The 20,858-nt window shown below is 38.3% G+C and overlaps 1 protein-coding gene across 2 annotated transcripts; it reads right to left on the bottom strand.

The window, feature by feature from the left end:
• Nucleotides 1–916: 916 nt before the first annotated feature.
• Nucleotides 917–20,631, bottom strand: LOC130222950 (uncharacterized). Of its 2 annotated transcripts, none has more exons than XM_056455589.1 (9): nucleotides 20,572–20,631; nucleotides 20,244–20,294; nucleotides 19,300–19,368; nucleotides 16,106–16,258; nucleotides 11,881–12,048; nucleotides 10,094–10,261; nucleotides 8,026–8,187; nucleotides 6,876–7,037; nucleotides 917–2,838 (listed from the first exon to the last, which is right to left on the bottom strand). In XM_056455589.1, exons 1-9 carry the CDS (start codon nucleotides 20,579–20,581, stop codon nucleotides 2,531–2,533), a joined length of 1,251 nt encoding a protein of 416 aa, XP_056311564.1. In that variant the 5' UTR covers nucleotides 20,582–20,631; the 3' UTR covers nucleotides 917–2,530. The 2 variants fall into 2 exon arrangements, with proteins under 2 accessions (XP_056311564.1, XP_056311569.1); XM_056455594.1 differs by having other exon boundaries at nucleotides 917–2,835.
• Nucleotides 20,632–20,858: the final 227 nt, after the last annotated feature.

Genomic DNA, 20,858 nt, shown 5'->3' with positions numbered 1-20,858 from the left:
ACACCGGGTGCCACTTCTGTCAGCTAAGAACAGGAAACTGAGGCTACAATTCACACAGGCTCACCAATTGGAGAAACGTTGCCTGGTCTGATGAGTCTCTATTTCTGCTGCCACATTCAGATGGTCGGGTCAGAATTTGGCATCAACAACATGAAAGCATGGATCCATCCTGCCTTGTATCAACGGTTCAGACTGGTGGTGGTGGTGGTGTAATGGTGTGGGGGATATTTTCTTGGCACACTTTGGACCCATTAGTACCAATTGAGCATCGTGTAAACGCCAAAGCCTACCTGAGTATTGTTGCTGATTATGTCCATCCCTTTATGACCACAGTGTCTCCATCTTCTGATGGCTACTTCCAGCAGGATAACGCACCATGTCATAAAGAGTGAATCATCTCACACTGGTTTCTTGAACATGACAATGAGTTCACTGTTCTCAAATGGCCTCCATAGTCACCAGGTTCAATCTAATAGAGCACCTTTGGGATGTTGTGGAACGGGAGCAATCTGCAGCAACTGCGTGAAGCTATCATGTGAATATGGACTAAAATCTCTGAGGAATATTTCCAGTACCTTGTTGAATATTTGTTGAAGGATTAAGGCAGTTCTGAAGTCAAACCCCGGTACAAGTAATGCATACCTAATAAAGTGGCCAGTGAGTGTATATTGTCATGGTTCTTAATATATACTCTGGATAAAAAGATTATATGGATTTACTAAAATTTCTTAAGGTACATGGTTGCAAACATTTTATATGGGCTGAATTTAAACAAACGAATTAAGTTGAGCATTAATAAATGTAGTTTGCTTGTTTCAATTCAGTCCATATCAATTGCTTACAACAGTTTTGCAGAACTCTTTTTTTTTTTCAGTGTAGATAATTTCAGTAAAATGACAACACACTTGTTGCTGTTTAATATTTTGGCTTTAATTGAAACAAATAATATAGATCAACATTGTTGTGGAGACAGAGAAGAATCAGAACTACCACCTCATGTTACTGTACATAAAGCAGACTTAAACACACAACCTAACCAGTGCTGAATCTGAAAATTAAAATCAGCCATATGGTTTGATCTGTTATGAGACTGCTGAATAAAAAACACATACAATACACATATATACTGTCTTAAAAGCAGACACAAACTAGTGTCTATTCAGGAAACAATATTCGCCATATTCACCAAAATATTATCAGAACTAAAAGCTTTTTGTCTTTGTGCACAAGGAACATGCATATATGTGTAATTTAACATGATGTACAGTTGAAACCAGAAGTTTACATACACTGTATAAAAGACACATAACCATTAAAAAAAGCAGATCAAAAAATGTTAATGTGACTAAACCTTTTCTCTTTTAGGTAAGTTAGGATTGTCAAATTTGTTTCTGTTATGCTGAATAGCAGAATAATGAGAGAGATATTTGTTTGAGAAATTGTTATAACTTCTTGAAAGTCAAGATTATTCTGCCTCTGAAAAAGCTCAGATGATGATGGTCAATGTTTTGTAAGTTTCTGATTGGCTAATTGACAACATTTGAGTTAATTGGAGGCATCACTGTAGAATAGTATTTAAGGAAAACCTCAAACACACTGCTTCATTGTGTGACAACTTGGGAAAATCAACAAGCCAGAATCAACAATAAACCCAGATTACAATTAACTAAATTAAGCTACGGTCACACCGGGCTTTGTGTGTGCGAAATTCTGTCGTACGGCGCTGCGAAAAGGGGCAGGATTAAACAAGCTTATTAGACATTTAAAAAAGCGAGCGATTGCTCCATGTTTTACATTTTTGCCCAGAGAGGTCATGTTTTGATCCTCGATTGGTCTCACGCAGTCAAATGATGCGATTTCACAGGTCAGAGTTCACCAAGCTTGAACTTTGCACCGCAGCAACCTGCGAAACTTAACGCATGACCCCGCGTTTCCGGTCTGACGCATTCGCGTGCGTATGAATGGAAGTCTATGGGAGGAAAAGCCCAGTGTGACCGCACCTTTACACTGGGAAAAAAAACTATGTAAGGACAACGGAGTGAATGTTTTGGAGCGGCCATCACAAAGCCCTGATCTCAGCCCTATATAAATGTGTGGACAGAGTTGAACAAGCTTGTGCGAGCAAGACAGCCAACAAAGGTGACTCAGTTTCACCAGTTCTGTCAGGAGGAATGGGACAAAATTTCCTCAAACTATTGTGAGAAGCTTGTGGAAGGATACCCAAAACATAACTGTAAAAAGTTATACAGTTTAGAAAAATACCAAGGAAATGTGTGTAAACTTTAGACTGTCTAGAAATTAATAAAATTTCTCATAAAACTCTCATTATTCTGGCATTTAGCAAATGTAAATCATGTAGGTAATCCTATCAGACCTAAATTAGTAAACGTTCAGTATGATTTACCATCAGACATTTTTTTTTAAAAATGATTATGCTCCTTTTTTTAGAGTGTATGTAAACTTCTGGTTTCAGCTGTATGTGGTAAAACTATGTCATAACCATTTAACCATAAAACTATTATGCCCTATTTTAAGTTGTTTGAAATTCACTGTAGTACATGTTTACAGTACGACATTGTTTCTGATATAGCAATTTTTCCATCATTTTTTTTTTCTTCTTCTTCCTATGTTTGCGTACTGCACGTATGCCTGCAACAACTGCAACCTTGGCGAGTACGGACACTCCTCCTGTAACCACCGCTAAACCCACAATAGCCACAGTCGCTGCCGTCACACCAGCTCCCACTGCCACCTTCTTCGTAATCCGTTTACGTCTTGCCTTCTCTCTTTGTTTCAGCTCCTGCTCAGTGATAATCTCCTCTTCTATACATATGGCTGCTAAAAGCATGATGTAAATTGCACAACAGCAGTGAGTTTATATATAGCGCTCAGCATAAATGAGTACACAGATCTCTCATTTATATTAAAATTTTCAATAGGATGCTTCACAGCATGTGTTTCCCAACCATGTTCTTGGAGGACCACCGACACTGCATGTACAGGCCTTTCTGTCTCTGCTAATGAGATGATGATCTGAATCAGGGGTGTTTAGTTTAGGAGACACGGAAAATGTTCAGAGCTGGTGGTCCTTCAGGAACGTGGTTGAGAAACACTGCTTTACAGTATATATATATATTTGTTAGATTTGTTACATTAGATCAGTCTGTACAAAAGACAAAACTTTATTAATCTTGTGTTGCCACAGCGGAATGAACCGTCAACTTATCCAGCATTTGTTTCACGCAGCTGATGCCCTTCCAGCTGCAACCCTGTACAAAGACAGTATGTCCAGCTATAGGAGGGATCTAAAATCTGCCAGGACTGAGCACCATCAGCAAACTGATAGAAAATAATCATAACAATCCTAGATTCTTATTTAACACCATTGCTAAATTAACAAATAATCGGTCATCTTTGGAACAAAATGTTCCACCGCAAATTAGTAGTGATGACTTCATGAATTTTTTCAGTGATAAAATAGAAGGCTTTAGACAGAAAATAGGAGATATTAAACTTTCTGCACCGCCTTATACTTCAGATCCAGTAAACACGCCTCTGAATCTAAATAACCTACAGTGCTTTAAAATCATAGAACAGGAAGAGCTAGACACAATTATAAACCGCTCTAAACCAGCTACGTGTATATTGGACCCAATTCCAACAAAATTACTGAAAGAATTGCTACCTGTTATAGGAGAACCTCTTCTTAACATTATCAACTCTTCTTTATCTTTAGGTCATGTTCCAAATCCTTACAAGCTAGCTGTTATTAAACCTATTATTAAGAAACCACAACTGGACCCCAGCAACTGAGCTAATTATAGGCCTATTTCAAATCTTTCATTTATGTCTAAAATACTAGAAAAATTTGTTTCTACCCAGTTATGCTCCTACTGAAGTGTTTCAGTCAGGCTTTCAGGGCTCATCACAGTACAGCAACTGCATTAGTGAAAATAACCAATGATCTACTCCTAGCTGCGGACCAAGGGTGCATCTCGCTATTAGTTTTACTCGATCTTGCGGCATTTGACACCATTGACCACGGTATCCTTATTAATCGCTTAAAGTCTACAGGTGTCCAGGGACAGGCCCTACAATGGTTTAAGTCATACTTATCTGACCGTTACCAGTTTGTGAATATTAATGGACAACCTTCACAAGTCAGCCCAGTAAAGTATGGAGTGTCTCAAGGATCAGTTTTAGGCCCTTTGCTGTTTACAATTTACATGCTACCCCTGGGAGACATTATTAGAAGACATGGGATCAGCTTTCACTGCTATGCAGATGATACTCAATTATATATTTCAACTAAACCTGACGAGACGTCTAAACTGTCTAAGCTAACTGAGTGTATTAAAGATGTTAAAGACTGGATGACCAACATTTATCTTCTCTTAAACTCAGACAAAACAGAATTATTACTTATTGGGCCCAAATGCTTTACACAGCAGATCTCGCAACTCAATCTACAATTAGAGGGATACAAAGTTAGCGTTAGTTCTACTATAAAAGATCTAGGTGTCATATTAGACAGCAATTTAACTTTTAAAAATCATATATCCCATGTCAAAAAAACTGCTTTCTTTCATCTGAGAAATATTGCTAAGTTACGAAGTATGCTATCCATCTCAGATGCAGAAAAGCTAGTCCATGCTTTTATGACTTCTAGGCTGGACTACTGTAATACTGTTTGCTGGCTGCCCAGCATCCTCTATTAACTCCAGCTAGTACAAAATGCAGCAGCCAGAGTTCTTACCAGGTCTAGAAAATATGATCACATCATCCCAATTTTATCCTCCTTACACTGGCTGTCTGTTAAGTTTTGTATTGAATTTAAAATATTGCTTCTTACCTATAAAGCTTTAAATAATCTAGCTCCTGTTTATCTAACCAACCTTCTGTCTCGCTTCAATCCAACTCGCTCTTTAATATCTCAAAACTCAGGGCTTCTGGTAGTACCTAGAATAGCTAAGTTGAGTAAAGGAGGTCGAGCCTTCTCATTTATGGCTCCTAAACTCTGGAATAGCCTTCCTGATAACATCTGAGGCTCAGAGACACTCTCCCAATTCAAAACTAGATTAAAGACCTATCTGTTCAGTAAAGCATACACTTAGTGCACCACTTAGTGGGCTTCCACACAGGTTTCTGCACCTTGTTTATATACACTATGAACAGCAGCTACCCTAATTATTCTCTTTATTCTCCATTTCCACCTGGGGATACTCTTCCCGAGGCCCTCAGAGTCACTGATTCGATCCAAGAGATTCGTGCGAAACGCACGTTAAGCACAAAACGCTCAATTCATGCTGCGCCATTCACGCATATCGCATCATTCGCATCGCGCCGTGCCATTCGCACGTATCGCGCCGCAGGATGTCTATTCGCACCTTTGCATTGACTTAACATGTAAATCACTCGAGTTTTACTTAACATGTAAATCATTCCGCGTCTGGTATGAACACAGCATTACAGTTTCATTCACACACATATACTATGGCCAATTTAACTTACCCAATTCACCTATAGACGAGTATAAACATTTAGGATGCGACCGCAGCGAGATTGCAAAAAAAACAAAAAATGGGAGCGCTAGCATTTACAGCGAGGGAATGACATCCGATGCAGTGCAGAGTTTGTTGTTGTCTTAGAGATAAGTTATATTGATTACATATTATATATATTATCTACATAATGCTTTCAGCGTATTATAACAGCTCGTCACCCAGTGATAAGCACAGTTATTCTGCAAAATTAACATTAAAGTGAGCGGCGTTTGTTGGACAGGTCCATTTGCGATAGCACGCTCCCAATGGATATTAGGTAAGACGAAATGGCCAAGCATCCAGTCCGAAATTTACAATCTCATTGAAACCCCAAGTGTTTTAACGAGAGAGAACTTAAAGGCCTACAAGTCTTTGGATGCCAACAATATTGTTCCGTGTGGTCATGTGCAAGAAATAATGCGACATGATGACTAGAGTCAAAACTTTGTAGTGCTAAAAACCGAGGTTCTGCCAAGCCAAAGACAAAGAAAGAAGACAGAGCTATACAAGGCCTGTGTAATCATCAACAAGCAGAACAACTGCATTCTGACAGTGAACTGCACCTGTACGGCAGGGTATGTTTACATTTCATTCTAAGAATTCAGTGTCCGCAGTTTAATAAACCATATGTAACTGTTTTTGCTGAAAGACATCTGCAGTTGGCATTAAAAGCAGTGTGGTGTACGCTAAAATTGAAGTTTTCTATTTTTGGACTATTTTCAAATTTGGCATTCTACTACACAACACGACATGTGTTGGTCTTTTTTTGCAGCCTGTATGTGCGGTTGATTCTGTGTGACGTAGGTTGATAATTCCCCTTAGCACATGTGTTTGGACCGTGGGGTAAACCGGAGCACCTGGAGGAAACCCACACCAACACGGGGGAGAACATGCAAACTCCACACAGAAATGCCAACTGACCCAGCCGAGGCTCGAATTAACAACCTTCTTGCTTTGAGGTGAAATCGCTAGCCACCTGCACCACCGTGTCACCAAAATGAATATGTTGGGGAACTTTTTTTTTAAATTATTAAAATACAAAATTTCTGTAGATTTTTTTTTTTTTTTTTTTAGTTTGTATTTTTTGTTTGCAATAACTCATTTGAATTTAAACACATTATCTTTCTTTTCCTAAAGATGTTTGGTGACCAAACTCTTCTTTAAATAGACATAACTGATTAATAAAACTGTTCAATTCTCAGCTATATTCGCTAAGAAATTGATAAAAATATTCATTTTCAAAAGGTGGTGTACTCATTTACACTGTATTAGACACAATATACAATATAGAGTTATGTAGAGGAATGGGGCTTTTTTATTGCCAATATATACCTGAGGTTTTCTTTACTGGACCCTTTCGACGGCATGCTTTCTCTTTAGCAGGGACCACTGCAGGATCACTTGATTGATGACATCTTGGTCTGGCTCCTTTTGTGATCTGAGACTCACCAGACACCGCTTCTGATTTCTCAATGCCCACCGTTGTTTCCTGTTCTGATTTAAATTAAGGTTAATGGAAAAATTTAGACAGAATATTTACATAAAATGTTTGCAAAACTGTTTACTAAGTAATTGTTGAATGAAACTGGTTAAATAAATCCAACATTCACATTTTTATTTATGACTCTTGATGTACAGCCACAAAACCAAGAACAAAATCTGTCGTGTCCTGTTGTAGTTTTACGAGCCCGTCTAAAAGTGCGAGCTGTTTCAATTTCTCAACAGAGCTCGCGATCGCGCATCTATATTTGAAATAATGAATTTCTTGAGCTGATGATAATAAAGTGCACGTGATTATTGAAGTGCTTCTGACATCCGATACTTTCAGAAAGGGACAAACGCGAGAGTGAAGCTGGAAAAAACAGAGAAGCCAGAAAAACAGCAGCAAATGATCCTTTCTGCAACCTAAAAGATGAACAAACTGCCATGTTTATTATTATTATCGTCACCTTCTGGACTATTAGGAACTCGGGAATGACAGAATTACTCTCTAACAGAGGTTACATGTGCTGGTAAAGATTACAGATACAGATGAGAGGTTTGCACTGACTGTGGGCTATATTTCGTGTTGTTTTTGAACCCAAATAAGTACTAAATGTCTGCTGTGTGTAGTTTTTCTGTAATTGGTAACATATCGGAGAATGTAAGGGTCTGTTCGTGTTCATTTATGTTAATTAATTAATTTATTTTTAATAAAATATTATTAATAATTAATTAATAAAATACAATTTTTTTTGTTTGCAATAACTCATTTGAATTTAAACACATTAACTTTCTTTTCCTAAAGATGTTTGGTGACCAAACTCTTCTTTAAATAGACATAACTGATTAATAAAACTGTTCAATTCTCAGCTATATTCGCTCAGAAATTGATAAAAATATTCATTTTCAAAAGGTGGTGTAGTCATTTACACTGTATTAGACACAATATAAAATATAGAGTTATGTAGAGGAATGGGGCTTTTTTATTGCCAATATATACCTGAGGTTTTCTTTTTTGGACCCTTTCGACGGCATGCTTTCTCTTTAGCAGGGACCACTGCAGGATCACTTGATTGATGAAATCTTGGTCTGGCTCCTTTTGTGATCTGAGACTCACCAGACGCCGCTTCTGATTTCTCAACGCCCACCGTTGTTTCCTGTTCTGATTTAAATTAAGGTTAATGGAAAAATTTAGACAGAATATTTACATAAAATGTTTGCAAAACTGTTTACTAAGTGTCAATGCCAGTTTCCCTAAATAAGGAGAAAATCTGAAATTAAATGTCAGCAAAAACAAAACAAATTATTTATGACCCGTTTCCCTTTGGTACTGTACAGTATGGCTCGGTTCGGTTGGCTTTGATGGCCGTTTCCACTGTCAAAAGGTACTTTAAAGCGAATTGTACCACTTTTTTGGTCACACATTGTCAAGGTTACCTAGCACAACAAAAGGGTATTATAAGGCGGAGCTAGACGCGCAGCTGAACGATATTGGTTTACAGAGAGACGTCACTCGCAGAAGCAGGAGAATGAAAACAAAGGAAGCACCATTTTAAAAAAAACAGCCAAGACATTACTCCATTATAACATATACATATAATAACAACCTATGGTTGACTCGAGCTCAGACAAACCTAGTCGTTGTCTTGATGAACAAAATCTGTCGTGTCCTGTTGTAGTTTTATGAGCCCGTCTAAAAGTGCGGGCAGTTTCACTTTCCCCATAGAGCTCGCTATCGCGCATCTATATTTAAAATAATGAATTTCTTGAGCTGATGATAATAACGTGCGTGTGATTATTGAAGGGCTTCTGACACCTGATACTTGCAGTAAGGAACAAACGCGACACTGAAGCTGGAAAAAACAGAGAAGCCAGAAAAAACAGCAGCAAATGAAAAAAACATTTATTTTATATAATTGTAGATGTTACATCGGTACCCTTTTGGCAGGGGAAACGCAAGCCTGATAAAGGTGATCCGTACCGACCCTTACCGTGTTGTACTGTACTGTACCACTCAGTGGAAATGGTCCATTATTTCATGTCAATTCCTAAGAAACCTTCACAATCAGTCTAGTTTTAAACTTTTTCTCCCTCAAATTGCTAGTAAATTTCACAAAAAAAGAAAATACAAAACTATTAAGTGGAGCTGAAATCGTTTGTTTTTTCCTCAAAAATGTGGACTATTCATTTAAAGGGGAAATGAAGCACTCAGTCAAGTTTACATTATTTTCTAAATTGATTTCCACTTTAATGAAAATATATTGAACAAACTCGATTAATGTAACCATTTAGAAGAAAGCGGCATGTTTTACTATAGCCTTTAGACCTAGGGCACCGCCATCTTGGAATATTGCTGTGTCTGACGTCACAGGGTTGGCTCCGTTCCCTCAATTGAACAGATACAGCGGAAGTAAAATACTGAACATGGAGACTGGACAGCCTAATTTAACCCAATGCGTGAAGTTGTGGACATGGGGCTGGTGCAAATACGAGCATTAGATGTGTGTTTAATGTGGGTATTTTTTTGCAGCCGGTATGTGCGATGGTCCCGTGTGACGTTATGTGTGCCGTAGGTTGATAATTCCCCTTAGCACATGTGTTTGGACTGTGGGGTAAACCGGAGAACCTGGAGGAAAACCACACCAACACAGGGAGAACATGCAAACTCCACACAGAAATGCCAACTGACCCAGCCGAGGCTCGAATCAACAACCTTCTTGCTTGACCGCGTCGCCAAAATGAATATATTGGGGAAAAATATATATTTTTTTTAATTAATAAAATACAAAATTTCTGTTGAATTTTTTAGTTTGTATTTTTTGTTTGCAATAACTCATTTGAATTTAAACACATTAACTTTCTTTTCCTAAAGATGTTTGGTGACCAAACTCTTCTTTAAATAGACATAACTGATTAATAAAACTGTTCAATTCTCAGCTGTATTCGCTCAGAAATTGATAAAAAATATTCATTTTCATAAGGTGGTGTACTCATTTACACTGTATTAGACACAATATACAATATAGAGTTATGTAGAGGAAAGTGGCTGTATTATTGGCAATATATACCTGAGGTTTTCTTTTTTGGACCCTTTCGACGGCATGCTTTCTCTTTAGCAGGGACCACTGCAGGATCACTTGATTGATGACATCTTGGTACCTGTTTGGCTCCTTTTGTGATTTGAGACTCACCAGACGCCGCTTCTGATTTCTTAACGCCCACCGTTGTTTCCTGTTCTGATTTAAATTAAGGTTAATGGAAAAATTTAGACAGAATATTTACATAAAATGTTTGCAAAACTGTTTACTAAGTGATAGTTGAATGAAACTGGTTAAATAAATCCAACATTCACATTTTTATCAATGCCAGTTTCCCTAAATAAGGAGAAACACTGAAATGAAATGTCAACAAAAGAAAACAAATTATTTATGACCCGTTTCCCTTTGGTACGGTACGTTATGGTTCGGTTCGGTACGCTTTTATGGCTGTTTTCACTGTCAAAAGGTTCCTAAAAGCGAACTGTACAGTACCACTTTTTGGTCACACATTGTCAAGGGTACCTAGCACAAAAAAAGGGTATTATAAGGCGGAGCTAGACGTGTAGCTGAACGATATTGGTTTACAGAGATACGTCAATAACAGAAGCAGGAGAATGAAAACAAAGGAAGCACCATTTTTAAAAACACAGCCAAGACATTACTCCATTATAACATATACATATAATAACAACCTATGGTTGATTCGAGCTCAGACAAACCTAGTCGTTGTCTTGATGTACAGCCACAAAACCAAGAAGAACAAAATCTGCCGTGTCCTGTTGTAGTTTTACGAGTCCGTCTTAAAGTGCGAGCAGTTACACTTTCTCAACAGAGCTCGCGACTGCGCCTCTATATTTGAAATAATGAATTTCTTGAGCTGATGATAACAACGTGCACGTGATTATTGAAGTGCTTCTGACATCCGATACTTTCAGAAAGCGACAAACGCGAGAGTGAAGCTGGAAAAAACAGAGAAGCCAGAAAAACAGCAGCAAATGATCCTTTCTGCAACCTAAAAGATGAACAAACTGCCATGTTTATTATTATTATCGTCACCTTCTGGACTATTAGGAACTCGGGAATGATGGAATTACTCTCTAACAGAGGTTACATGTGCTGGTAAAGATTAATGATACAGATGAGAGGTTTGCACTGACTGTGGTCTATATTTTGTGTTGTTTTTGAACCCAAATAAGGACTAAATGTATCCTGTGTGTAGTTTTTCTGTAATTGGTAACATATTGGAGATTGTAAGGGTCTGTATGTGTTCATATGTATTCAGTTATTTATTTATTTTATATAAGTGCAGACGTTACATGTGTTTGGACTGTGCGGGAATCCGGAGCACCTGGAGGAAAACCACATCAACACGGGGAGCACATGCAAACTCCACACAGAAATGCCAACTGACCCAGCCGAGGCTCGAATCAGTGACCTTCTTGCTTTGAGGTGACAGCACTAGCCACCTGCGCCACCGTGTCGCCAAAATGAATATGTTGGAGAAAAATATATCTTTTTTTAAATTAATAAAATACAAAATTTCTGTTGAATTTTTTTATTTGTATTTTTTTGTTTGCAATAACTCATTTGAATTTAAACACATTAACTTTCTTTTCCTAATGATGTTTGGTGACCAAACTCTTCTTTAAATAGACATAACTGGTTAATAAAACTGTTCAATTCTCAGCTATATTCGCTCAGAAATTGATAAAAATATTCATTTTCAAAAGGTGGTGTACTCATTTACACTGTATTAGACACAATATACAATATAGAGTTATGTAGAGGAAAGTGGCTTTATTATTGGCAATATATACCTGAGGTTTTCTTTACTGGACCCTTTCGACGACATGCTTTCTCTTTAGCAGGGACCACTGCAGGATCACTTGATTGATGACATCTTGGTACCTGTTTGGCTCCTTTTGTGATCTGAGACTCACCAGACGCCGCTTCTGATTTCTCAACGCCCACCGTTGTTTCCTGTTCTGATTTAAATTAAGGTTAATGGAAAAATTTAGACAGAATATTTACATAAAATGTTTGCAAAACAGTTTACTAAGTAATTGTTGAATGAAACTGATTAAATAAATCCAACATTCACTTTTTTATCAATGCCAGTTTCCCTAAATAAGGAGAAACACTGAAATTAAATGTCCAAAAAAAACAAAACAAATTAATCATGACCCGTTTCCTAGTGGTACGGCACGGTATGGCTCGGTTGGGTACGCTTTGATGGCCGTTTCCACTGTGCGGGCAGTTTCACTTTCCCCATAGAGCTCGCTATCGTGCATCTATATTTAAAATAATGAATTTCTTGAGCTGATGATAATAACGTGCGTGTGATTATTGAAGGGCTTCTGACACCTGATACTTGCAGTAAGGAACAAATGCAGGAGTGAAGCTGGAAAAAACAGAGAAGCCAGAAAAAACAGCAGCAAATGAAAAAAACATTTATTTTATATAATTGTAGATGTTACATCGGTAGCCTTTTGGCAGGGGAAACGCAAGCCTGATAAAGGTGATCCGTACCGACCCTTACCGTGTCGTACTGTACTGTACCACTCAGTGGAAATGGGCCATTATTTCATGACAATTCCCAAGAAACCCTCACAATCAGACAAGTTTCAAACTTTTTCTCCCTCAAATTGCTAGTAAATTTCACAAAAAAAGAAAATACAAAACTATTAAGTGGAGCTGAAATCGTTTGTTTTTTCCTCAAAAATGTGGACTATTCATTTAAAGGGGAAATGAAGCGCTCAGTCAAGTTTACGTTATTTTCTTAATTAATTTCCACTTTAATGAAAATATATTAAACAAACTCGATTAATGTAACCATTTAGAAGAAAACGGCATGTTTTACTGTAGCCTTTAGACCTAGGGCGCCGCCATCTTGGAATATTGCTGTGTCTGACGTCACAGGGTTGGTTCCGTTCCCTCAGCTGAACAGATACAGTGGAAGTAAAATACTGAACATGGAGACTAGACAGCCTAATTTAACCCAATGCGTGAAGTTGTGAACGTGGGGCTGGTGCAAATACGAGCATTAGATGTGTGTCTAATTTAAAAATGTATGTATTTATTTTCTTTTTCTTTTTTTCACTTTTAAATACTGATCATTTGATGCGTTTTGGTTCACTCTCTATATTACACTGCCTGTCTGGGTTTCAACCATAGTTTAAACAAGGTCCGCTACTGACGTAATGGGGGCGGGTACTTTCACTTTTCACTACTACAGCTGGTCACCTCTGCTCTTGTTCAAACCAAACTTAAATTGACATGGTTTTTACGTCCTTCACACATGTTGAGACATCGAGTTGATCGACTTGAAAAGGGAATATGTCTTAAAACAATCCACAAAGACGTGACTTAGTAAAGTGTGAAGTCATGTATGACTTTAATCATTGCATTAGTTTGAATGTAAATCACCTCGTCAGGCAGCGCTGGGGCAGTGTGAGAGAGTGAACCACAGCGCATTAAACAAAAGGTATTAACAAAAGAAAAATACACAACTTAAATTGTGTATTGTGTATTGTGTATGTAAAAAAGTTAAATTCTTGTATTTGGTGTATTTGCACCAGCTCTGTGATGCACGTCCACAACTTCCAGCATTGGGTTAAATTAGGCTGTCCAGTCTCCCTGTGTTCAGTCCATTACTACTAAGTTTAAAACCTATATCTGTTCAGCTGAGAGAACAAAACCAACCCCATTAAGTCAGACACAGCAAACTTTGATAACAGGGTTTCTGCTGATGGGCTTATGCGGGACCCTGGGGTATCAACGATTGATGAAAGCAGTCAGTGCGGCTCAAAACCCCACCAAGCTGGCCGGCTTGATTGAAACGGTGTTGAGCAGGGTCGCTACTAACCAGACTGCAGTCTTAGACCGCAAATTGGAAAACATCAGGGTGAAACTAACGGCTTTGCAACAAGATTGGGCCAGACCTGGAGAGCAGTCACGGACATTAAATATCTGTGAAACTAGCAGATATTGACCCAAATTTGACCAAAACTTTTCTTCTCTTTCGGCTTCCGTGTGTTTGTCCTGCCAAACGGCTTCAGCTGGAGACAAACAACTTCTCCCAGATAGAAAGATAAGGAGATGCTCTGAATTCCTTTCTAAACGCTACCTCTCTTCGACCTGTCTTCCCCTGAAATGTGATGTTTGTTTATAGTCGGGGGTGTGTATGTGTGTGAAAAATAAAGGAAAAAATAAAGTGTATGTGAAAAATAAAGGCTTGATTGATTGATTGATTGATTGATTGATTGATTGATTGATTCAAAGATGGCGGCACCATAGGTCTAAAAGCTATAGTAAAACATGTCGCTTTCTGTAAATGGTTACATTAATCGAGTTTGTTTAATATATTTTCATGTTTTACTGTAGCCTTTAGACCTAGGGCGCCGCCATCTTGGAATATTGCTGTGTCTGACGTCACAGGGTTGGTTCCGTTCCCTCAGTTGAACAGATACAGTGGAAGTAAAATACTGAACATGGAGACTAGACAGCCTAATTTAACCCAATGCGTGAAGTTGTGGAAGTGGGGCTGGTGCAAATATGAGCATTAGATGTGTGTCTAATTTAAAAATGTATGTATTTATTTTCTTTTTATTTTTTCCACTTTTAAATACTGATCATTTGATGCGTTTTGGTTCACTCTCTATATCACACTGCCTGTCTGGGTTTCAACCATAGTTTAAACAAGGTCCGCTACTGACGTAATGGGGGCGGGTACTTTCACTTTTCACTACTACAGCTGGTCACCTCTGCTCTTGTTCAAACCAAACTTAAATTGACATGGTTTTTACGTCCTTCACACATGTTGAGACATCGAGTTGATCGACTTGAAAAGGGAATATGTCTTAAAACAATCCACAAAGACGTGACTTAGTAAAGTGTGAAGTCATGTATGACTTTAATCATTGCATTAGTTTGAATGTAAATCACCTCGTCAGGCAGCGCAGGGTCAGTGTGAGAGAGTGAACCACAGCGCATCAAACAAAAGGTATTAACAAAAGAAAAATACACAACTTAAGACCCTTAAATACTTGTATTTGGTGCATTTGCACCAGCTCTGTGATGCACGTCCACAACTTCCAGCATTGAGTTAAATTAGGCTGTCCAGTCTCCCTGTGTTCAGTCTGTTACTACTAAGTTTAAAACCTATATCTGTTCAGCTGAGAGAACAAAACCAACCCCATTACGTCAGACACAGCAAACTTTGATGACAGGGTTTCTGCTGATGGGCTTATGCAGGACCCTGGGGTATCGACGATTGATGAAAGCAGTCAGTGCGGATCAAAACCCCACCAAGCTGGCCGGCTTAATTGAAACGGTGTTGAGCAGGGTCGCTACTAACCAGACTGCAGTCTTAGACCGCAAATTGGAAAACATCAGGGTGAAACTAACGGCTTTGCAACAAGATTGGGCCAGACCTGGAGAGCAGTCACGGACATTAAATATCTGTGAAACTAGCAGATATTGACCCAAATTTGACCAAAACTTTTCTTCTCTTTCGGCTTCCCTGTGTTTGTCCTGCCAGACGGCTTCAGCTGGAGACAAACAACCTCTCCCAGATAGGAAGATAAGGAGATGCTCTGAATTCCTTTCTAAACGCTACCTCTCTTCGACCTGTCTTCCCCTGAAATGTGATGTTTGTTTATAGTCGGGGGTGTGTATGTGTGTGAAAAATAAAGGAAAAAATAAAGTGTATGTGAAAAATAAAGGCTTGATTGATTGATTGATTGATTGATTGATTCAAAGATGGCGGCACCATAGGTCTAAAAGCTATAGTAAAACATGTCGCTTTCTGTAAATGGTTACATCAATCGAGTTTGTTTAATATATTTTCATTATAGTGGAATCCAATGTACAAAATAATCTAAACTTGTCTGAGTGCTTTATTTCCCCTTTAACAAATGTACACATTTTACAGTGAAGGTGAGCAGCTATTTGCTTATAACTGAACACACTGGACATGAAGGTACATTCAGATTCACATATATGAAAGATTGATTGATCAATTGGTTTCATTCATATACTTACCAAAGATCACTTCATGATGACTTTCAACTTCCCACACATCATGATCACTATCACATTCATCATCCTCATATTCATCATCCTCATCTTCATCATCATCATAATCTTCATCATCCTCATCTTCTTCATCATCCTCATCTTCATCATCATCCTCTTCTATAATGTTACAGTGCAGTTCAAACAGGAAAAATCCAGTTTAATTAAATCCAACATTCAAATGTTTATATGAAGTGCCTATTGCAGCAGTGTTTCTCAACCACGTTCCTGGAGGACCACCAGCACTGCATGTTTTAGATGTCTCCTTGGTCTGTTACACCCATAGCTGGCTCTCCCTATCAGCAAACTAAGCAGCTGCTTAGGGCCCCGCTGCCTCTAGGGGCCCCCACAAGCCGCTGGTGGAGCAAGTTGTTTCCTTGCTGAAATCGTTTGTATTTGCATTTTACGAATTACCTTCATTGACAGTCCTTTAGGATATAAATATTTATAAATTTTCTAAATAAAATTTTTGTATTAAAGTTGAAATTGTTTTCGTGTGAAGGTCATGTGATCAACAGGAAGCTCGCAGCATCTCACTTCTCATATGCGTTCTGTGTTCTCGCTGTTCGAGTTCGTTCTTCCAAGGAAACCTGCAAGACCGACAGGTCACCACAAGAACGCAAATGCATGCATGTACACAGCCATGGCCTTTGCTTCATTGCCTGCCCTGTTATACCCCTGATTTATTTTGGAAATTAGACAGCGAAAATTAAACGAAACTAGCGTTATTCTTCAGGCGTAGAAATACTGAGGGGAAAAATGATATAATAAATCTATATGATATAATGAAATCATAATCTAATAGCACATGTATAGAAAATAGGCAATTACAGATTAATAAGCATTCATTCATTCATTCATTTTCTTTTCGGCTTAGTCCCTTTATTAATCTGGGGTCGCCACAACGGAATGAACCGCCAACTTATCCAGCAGGTTTTTACACAGCGGATGCCCTTCCAGCCACAACCCATCTCTGGGAAACATCCACACACACTCATTCACACTCACGGACAATTTAGTCTACCAAATTCACCTGTACCACATGTCTTTGGACTGTGGGGGAAACCGGAGCACCCGGAGGAAACCCACGCGAACACAGGGAGAAAATGCAAACTCCACACAGAAACGCCAACTGACTTTATAATCAATCCTCAGCTAAATGTGAACTCTTGAAACTAATAGAATATGTTTTAAACACATCAAAAGGACGCAAAGTAGGATTGATGCTCCCTTTATTAAGGATTGTTTAATTCTTCACTTTTGAAGCTGCTAGTTGACAGAAACAGTGCTGTTTTAAAATGTCCAAATCATTCAGACAGTTTTTAGGTAGAAGAAATCAGGCTTTACTTTTCTGTTTCATTGATTGCATTTAATAAGCAATAAAATCGTTGTGGGCCAGTTTGCAATGGCAATACGCCACTATTTAAAGCAAGGTAAAGCTGCGGTCACACTTGACTTTTCCTCCCATAGACTTCCATTCATATGCACGCAAATGCGTCAGACCGGAAACGCGGGGTCATGCGTTGTTTCGCAGGTTGCTGCGGTGCAAAGTTCAAGCTTGGTAAACTCTAACCTGCTAAATCGCATCACTTGACTGCGTGAAACCAATCGAGGATCAAAACACGACCTCTCTGGGCAAAAATGTAAAACATGGAGCAATCGCTAGCTTTTTTAATGTCTAATCATCTTGTTTTATCCCGCCCCTTTTCGCAGCGCCGCACGACAGAATTTCGCACACACAAAGCCCAGTGTGACCGTAGCTTTAGGCCCCAAAGTCATTCTGCTTAGGGCCTCCAAATGTACAGGAACCCATTACAGGTATTTCAGTCTCTGTTAATGAGCTGATGATCTGAATCAGGTGTGTTTGGTTGAGGAGACATGGAAAATGTGCAGAGCTGGTGGTCCTCCAGAAAAGTGGTTGAGAAACACTGTATTAGACAGAACATGCATGATATTGCTTTCAGTGTACTTATGTATTATTTAAAGGGTCACGAAACTCCAAAACACATTTTTTGAGATGTTATATATATGTGTCCCACGCTGCTAAAAACACTATTAGGACACAAATATTTCACTATAAAGAGAAAATTGGTTGTTTTTGCGTCATTTCGAGCAAACTCAAACCTCTTCTGGTTTGAAAATAAATTTTTAAGCAACATCACAGTGATTAGATCCTTGTGTGAATTCCAGCATGTAGACTGGCTGTCTGTACTGGCAGGTACAACTTTGACATCTTTCAGCATTTATCATGAGAAAGACTTCCAAGTCTTTCCAGGCCGCCAATCAGCGCACTCTATTATATATGAGGTGCAACTTCATTAATATGCGTGATAGCTTCAAAGACTGTTTTTACCTGTTACAGTGTTCATATGGCAGAGAGACGCCATGTTGTGTTGCCAACCGTAATTCAAACAAGTGGAAGAAGAAGAATTGTTTGGAGACATGGGTCGTCAGTGTTGTGTTTATAAATGCGCTGCAACGAAGGTTTTGTTTTTATTTCCCGCTCTGTGAGTGCAGCTGGACTCACGTGTGGACTTCAGTGCATGCGACAGAAATACGTTTGTAAGGAACATTTTTAACCCAAGAGCTTTTCGCATCTGGAAATGGTGAAATCCGGATTTGCCACTCGTCTCAGGGAGACCCTTAAGTTAAATTACTGAAGGACTTTAATGCAAGCGGCTACAGCTGGCGATTGTAAATCACGTCACTTGCAGAGGAAGCACGGTTGCCTGAGCGTGCAAGTCCGAGAGTGCAAGCCTGAAGGTGCCAGTGCAAATCTGCAATCAGACTCTATTGGCTCAATGTCCCAAGTCTGACGCCGTACAAGGCGAGCTACCTAGCGAACTGATTTAGCCAAGAAAAAAGTCTTTCAATATGGAGGTAAGATTGAAAAGGAGCAGGGGTTCATTTTACACACAAAATGCAACCATATGTGTCCCAGACATATTTCACAGTTCTCACATATTAACAAATGAGCCTCTGTTGAGAATTTGTAAAATCATAATTAAGAATGTTTTAAGTAAAGCTGAAATACCTAATTTGGATAGTTAATTTATTTTTATTATTTATTGAGCACCTATTTGCTGAGAACTGAACATGAAGGCACAAACAGGTGCACAAATGAAAAAGTTTTGATAATGTATGCATGCATATACACGTACCAGAGACCTCGCAATTGTCTTCATCTTCTTCGTCATCATCATCATCATCATCATCTTCATCATCATAATCTATAATTTACAGAATTATTCATACAGAGAAATAAATCTTTATTGTTATTCTGGGCACTTCAAAATACAGTGAATAATTATTTATTACTATACGTTTTTTTATTAATATTCAGATTGTTGTATTGGCAAATGATTAAAAGGTTTGATAGGCGGTTTATTTTCAAACACAAAAATGTTCACGTTAATCTGGCCTACAACATGCTGACATACTGACTGAAAATCTGTTACAGACCTGTTGCTTTAAATGTCACTTTTAACTGAATACTAGTATCATGAAAAAAATATCTAGTAAACTATTATGTGCTGTCATTATGGCAAAGACAAAAGAAATCAGATAGTAAAACTATGTGCTGAAAAATCTGTGGAGAAAAGATATAAAAGAATTAAAATGTAACAGAAGGACTAATAATTCTGACTTCAGCTGTATGTTACATGGCAACTTCATGTACATGTCAACTAACCCTCATTAGAGTTCTAGTCAACTGTAAGTATGGTAGTATTTGAGTAAGTAGACATGAACTTGCTCAATTTCTTAGTCAGGAGAATGTTGTTTGGGCAGTGTCAGCAGATATTAAGCAGACAACCTGCTAATACTTAAATGATAATACGTTGGCATGTAGTTGCCATGTAACTTGCACAAAATGGTCGATTTGAAGTGACCCACGGAGGCACCCATGTGGACAAACAAGAGTTATTAAAGCAGAAGATAATTACAGTTTTTAAAATTCATTAGTTCTTACAACTTTATTGTGGATATTCATTTTAACATGGATTTTAATTCAATCATGAGTGTGTGTTCTCTCATATTTGTCTCAGTTCTCTCTAGTCAAATCAAAAGTCTAGCAAAAACACATTTGTTTGAGGATGTCTCTCACCTGAACCACAGCTGGAAATATAAAGGTCATCTAGATCTCCTGCAATATCACCTGAAATCACACAAGATCTCAGCCAGAACATAATTCAATCTCATTTCTATGGCAAATAACAAACAAGCTTTATAATCACACAACAAGAGGAAAACTAATGTTGTGAAGTCAAGTGTCAAGAGCTCAAATATAACAAACACAGATCACTATAAATAATGGTGACCAAAACAAAAGCAGTTTTTGGAAATAAAACATCTAGCCTCTGTTTAGAATTTATTTGAAAAAAAGGTATTAATCTGTAGTTTGTAAGTGTCATACTAACTTAATTGATACTGACCTGATGCCATTGTGTCTCCTGCAGTCACTCAGAGGCTCTCAGCGTTTGTGAGAGTGAAGTGAATAAGAGAAATTGAAAGCATTGGCAAGTGCATCACACCGTTAATATGATGGAATTGGGTGTGTGTGTGTGTGTGGGGGGGGGGGGTTGTTTATCAGTCATGCAGTGCAACACATTACTTAGTGTTTCAGGTTTTGAATTGTGGTCAACACCTTTTCAATGGCATTGTGATGTTGCTGGATATTGGCTGAAACTAGAACACACTATCGTATCAAGAGCATCCCAAA

The sequence above is a fragment of the Danio aesculapii genome, chromosome 1, assembly GCF_903798145.1.
Source record: "Danio aesculapii chromosome 1, fDanAes4.1, whole genome shotgun sequence".
Lineage (NCBI taxonomy): Eukaryota > Metazoa > Chordata > Actinopteri > Cypriniformes > Danionidae > Danio > Danio aesculapii.
This window is presented reverse-complemented; position numbering and strand designations above follow the sequence as displayed.

Excerpts from the sequence above, each read along its gene's own strand:
- LOC130222950 (XM_056455589.1), bottom strand. Across the intron at positions 16,259-19,299 it reads AGACAATTGCGAGGTCTCTG|AAGAGGATGATGATGAAGAT; the intron begins GTACGTGTATAT and ends GTAACATTATAG. Across the intron at positions 2,839-6,875 it reads TCCAGTAAAGAAAACCTCAG|CAGCCATATGTATAGAAGAG; the intron begins GTATATATTGGC and ends TCATGCTTTTAG.